This window comes from Penaeus chinensis, chromosome 20 (genome assembly GCF_019202785.1).
Source record: "Penaeus chinensis breed Huanghai No. 1 chromosome 20, ASM1920278v2, whole genome shotgun sequence".
NCBI lineage: Eukaryota > Metazoa > Arthropoda > Malacostraca > Decapoda > Penaeidae > Penaeus > Penaeus chinensis.
Window position 1 is genome coordinate 2568213 of NC_061838.1, and position 4840 is coordinate 2573052.

General features: G+C 33.1%; 1 protein-coding gene across 1 annotated transcript in view; it reads left to right on the plus strand.

Annotated features, from left to right (window-relative positions):
• Window positions 1–3374, plus strand: part of LOC125035976 (adenylosuccinate synthetase isozyme 1 B-like) — a 15629-nt gene extending 12255 nt beyond the window's left edge. Inside the window, exons 6-10 of the mRNA XM_047628304.1 lie at window positions 1–19; window positions 961–1126; window positions 1372–1460; window positions 1713–1833; window positions 2123–3374. The exon at window positions 1–19 is cut by the window's left edge and continues 136 nt beyond it. Of these exons, the coding sequence (XP_047484260.1) occupies window positions 1–19; window positions 961–1126; window positions 1372–1460; window positions 1713–1833; window positions 2123–2175 (448 nt within the window). The 3' untranslated portion in view covers window positions 2176–3374. The remainder of the gene's footprint in view (window positions 20–960; window positions 1127–1371; window positions 1461–1712; window positions 1834–2122) is intronic.
• The last annotated feature ends 1466 nt before the right edge of the window (window positions 3375–4840 follow it).

Sequence of the window (4840 nt, forward strand, 5' to 3'; positions counted from 1 at the left end):
TCCCACAGAACTCAAGGATGTAAGTAAAATGTATAATCATATTGGAATGGAAGTGGTTGTAAAGTGTATGTAATATATTCAGATTAGTTTTTACATTTACATTTGTACAGATGTTTATACAGCAGATGTTGGATCTAAATTTGCACATATGTGTAATGAACATGTGTAACAAGCATAATGTTACACCTGCAGCCTTCCCTTCCTCTTCCTTCTCTGCCTCTCTTTAGTTTTACTTTTTTTTTCATTGATTTTTTATATATTTTTAATTCTTATGTTTCTTCATCTCTTTATGCTCTCTTCTTCTTCTTCTTCTTCTTCTTCTTCTTCTTCCTTTCTCTCTCTTCCTCTTATTTTTCTTCCTTTTTTTCTGTGTTCACATTCTTTGGCTTCTCCTCTTCCCCTCTTTGTTTATATTTTCTGTTCTCTGCCACCCTTGATCTGTTGACTTCCAATTTTGGTCATCTTATTGCTTTTCTCTTGTGTATTCTTTTATTTTAGACAATTTCTTTTCCCTCTTCTCCTCCTTTTCTTTTTTTATCTACTCCTTCTCTTCTCTGAACGTTCTCCTCTCTACTCATCCTCCTACACCTCTACTGCCTTGTTTTCTTTTGTATCTTCCTTTTACTAATAGGTTGAGACTTAAAATAATGATAATGGAAGCATTTAAAGTGCCTCAACACCAAAATAATCACTGTTATGCAAAGAAGAACTTTCGAATCTTCCTAAAATTGTACATGAAAATTAACTTCCTTCAGGTAATAAAATCCATTATTTTTGGAATTCACAGTGGTGAAGAGTTTTTTAATTTCATCCAGATCCAATGATTTCATTCCTGGTCATAAAGTTCCATCACATTTTGTTCATAATTTTATCTAACTCTGCTGGTAACTTAACCATTAGACATTATCTCTTTAATTAAGGTAATGAAAATTAGATCTAATGGATTCTTACCACCTCTAGGGTATTGGGGAGATCCTGCAGAAGAGAGGAGCAGAGTTTGGTGTAACCACTGGAAGGCCAAGACGGTGTGGCTGGCTGGATGTTGTCTTGCTCAGACACACCAACATGATCAATGGCTACTCTGCTATTGCCCTCACAAAGCTAGATATTTTAGACCATCTGAAAGGTATGGTGTGTTTTGTTTTCAGGATTTGGTACCTGGTTTGTAATTGGTAATAGCAGTAACCTATGAAGTGAGGATCTTTTAGTAAAGTGGCTAAAATAATTGAATATCTTTGGTTATCATTGAGTCACTGAAGGTAATTTATAATTTTTTTTTCATAATTCCTAGATGTTTGAACTTGAGAACTTAATATATGACAGATATCCAAAAGGTGCTATGTATGTCATGATGATTTCTTCCTCGTCCAGAATTGAAGATTGGTAATGCCTACATTAGAAGAAATGGAGAGAAAATCGAGCACTTCCCAGCTGACATGGGAGAGCTAGAAGATATCACGGTACATAGAAATGCTGCAGCATTCATGATTTTATTGTCTCTTTATGTATTATAGCATTATTGAGTGAAATTAAAATTTTGAAATAAACATACAAGATCATGTAAAATATAATTGGATTTGATTTTTTCCACTCAATGTTTTTTCCACCTCTCTTTGATTTTATACAAATAAAGAATCATTTTACTTTCACTAAACTTTTTTTTCACCTGTCTGCAATGTTGTACTCATAATATGACATGTTATTTCCAACAGGTTGAGTATATCACATTGCCAGGATGGGAAGAAGACACATCCCAGTGCCGCACATTTGAAGAGCTGCCTCAGAATGCCAGAAACTATGTAGAAAAAATTGAGGAACTTATTAATGTGCCTGGTAGGTATAATGCCTTTCTTGCTATTTTATCTACTGGCTCTACAAACCATGCTATCTATAACATACCACATCTTTAGAAATAACTATTTTTTTCCAAAAGGTTTCTGAAATCTAATTATCTCTTGGGTAGGGAAAAAAAAAATAGTTTGCATTTTAATCTGAATATCTTTAGCTCTTACTGCCTGAAGTATTTTGCTGCTTTAGTTTTGTTTTGATAGGTTACAGTTTGAAGAATAATCCTTTTTTTCTTTGTACATGACTGCTGATGTATTATCCTCTCTAATTTCAGTTAAATGGATAGGCGTTGGCAAATCCCGATCCTCAATGATCACGGTTTTCTAGGAACATGCAGTTCCAGAAAAAGAAATGAGGACTACTTGTGGACTGAAATTGGCATCGGGTGAAGAAAAGACAAAAATAGAATACAGCATAACAGAGAGACAACATGTGTGTATTTTATGTAATAGTTTGTAAGTGTACTAAACTTGAAGAGCATTTAGAAATGAGTTTCAAGCTATGACTGAGTAGGATATAGTAATGGATAATCAGAGAGAGAACAAAATCTTGGTTTTGAACCTACTGAAAATTAGCATAGTTTCGATATAGGCTATTTGCCTTTACATAGAGAATGCTTGCAACCAGCATAAGCCATAATGCCTTCTGTGAAAAATAGCTGCATTTGTTAGACTCTGAAAAATATCCTGGACACTAAATTTTAATGTTTGATTTTAAAGCACTTATGAACTCTTGATTGTTTTTCTTTATTGGATATTTTAATGGCATTGTTATGTTTAGTAAAAGAGATGAATTGACTGGAGTAACAGGTTTAAAGAAGAAATTGTCAGGAGTCTTACACAGGTGCTGTTAATGGTTGTTATAAACTTACAAAGGAGGAATACATAAACAAAATGTGAAATGAATTCATGATGTTTACCAGGTTGTTTTATTTATGTGCTTTTTGTGTTTTGTTTTACATTCATTGTAATAGGACCCTTAAATTCACTATTCATTATCATGTTTCTTTAGATGTCCATGGTTCTGCTATTATTTTCCTTTGTTTGTCTATTGTTGTAAGGTTGAAATTTATGAATGTGTTATCTTTAAGATACAGAGATAAGATATCTTTATTGCATTTATTGTTATATGCACATTAGTCAACAGTGTCCACAATTCTGGCAATGTTGACCTTTAATGACTATTGGTATTAAGAGGATTTTAAAGTTATGTTTTTTCATTATTATTAATTAGGAGGTATATTATTATGTATAATGTTTTTTCTCTCTCTTGTAATGGAGACTTATTGACTACCTTATGTATTGCATTTGTGCTTTCAGCTGTCACAGCTCTGGTAAATGTTGGTGGTGATAACTCCAGCCTACAGAGTCTGAGGGATGGATGCGAGAAGTCTTAACAGTGTGCATATCTGACTTGAAGTCTGCTGTGATACAGTTTTCAGATACACTGACACAAAGTTGGTTCTTTGAAACCAGTTTTTAAAACTTCCTTCTTTTTTTTTTTCCTAATAAACAAAGACAGCTAATGATGAATGATTTCATTGCATTTTTCTTTTTTTTTTCTCATATTTAATTTTAAACCTAAAACTACATTGGTAACAACTAGGAATAAGTGAATGGAACACATGAAAGGCAAATTTAAAAACAAGAGAAAACTAAATTACTGAGTGACAGCATGCTCGTAATCTCTTGCATGTCATTGAGGGTTGCAAATTTTGACATGTCACCCAGTTAAAAGATATTGGTATTTAAACAAACCAGTTACATACTATACATCAAGTGAGAATACATATTTTTTTTAAATTTTATTGATATATGGATTCTGATGGAGCACATAAATAATACAACTATCATTAAAGGAATAATCTAACTGACCTACGCAAGATAATTGTGGGGAACTAATGTGTTTAAGTACCTGGAATGTTCAGGGCGTTATTGCTATTTTGGGGTATATGGATGTATGTGTTTGTGAACATACATGTGCTTCAGAGACTGCAACTCCAGAATTACCCTCAGTCTTTGAGTGGTCTCAAAGAACTTTACAGCATGTTTAACAATTCAATCTATAATCTAAACACACATTATCAACAGGGGATTAAGTGTCTGTCATGTTGGAGAAAGGCAACACAAACTCTTGCTTTACAACTTTCTATTCAGGCAAGCATCAGATATAGAAATCAGTTTAGCATATCCTATTTCATTTAGCATATCCTCCCCTGTCGTTTTCCATAAACAAGCAGAGCTCAGAAAATCATTCTTAAACTTAGTGCATTCTCAACTATGTTTGCAGACTCCAGTTTATGTTAAAAATCTTGCTTCATTTGTTGCCCTTGTTTTCATAAAGGGCTAAATTGCCCATTGTTCTCAATCTTCTGACTAATGATGTTGAATAAAAAGAAAATACTAATGACAACTTAGTCTAAATGCAGTAAAGAAAAGCATTTCTAGAATCTTGAAATGATGTTCCTTGTTCCTATGTGTGTCTGAGTGCATCTGCCTGTATGCTTGTGTGCGTGTGGCATATATTCTTATGAGTGAAATTACATGCATATACATACTCATGCATACATATACCTTTATTTATTCTTGCTGCATAGAATGTTGAGATTCTCAAATATATTTTGAAGAATTCACTCCCCATAATTTCACATATGTTGTATATAGTTTTTTGGAATTTAAAAAATATTTATTTAAAATCACATGTTCCAAATGCTCAATATAAGAATTGTTTGGCATTGCTCAGTCAGAGATTTGAAAGCTGAAATTGATATTTCTGATTACAAGGCCTTAATAAGAGGGATCCATGTCTACTAGAGGATTGACTGCTCTAAAGGGCTGGAGTGAGTAAAGTGACAGTCTGTTTAAAATGTTCTCAAGGGACTTTGTAATCCAGTATCCATTTAGGTTCATGTTTACTTTTATCATCTTACATATCAAGGTGATGGTAGACATAACTTCAGTTTGACAATCAGTGTATCTCGGATAATTCAGCT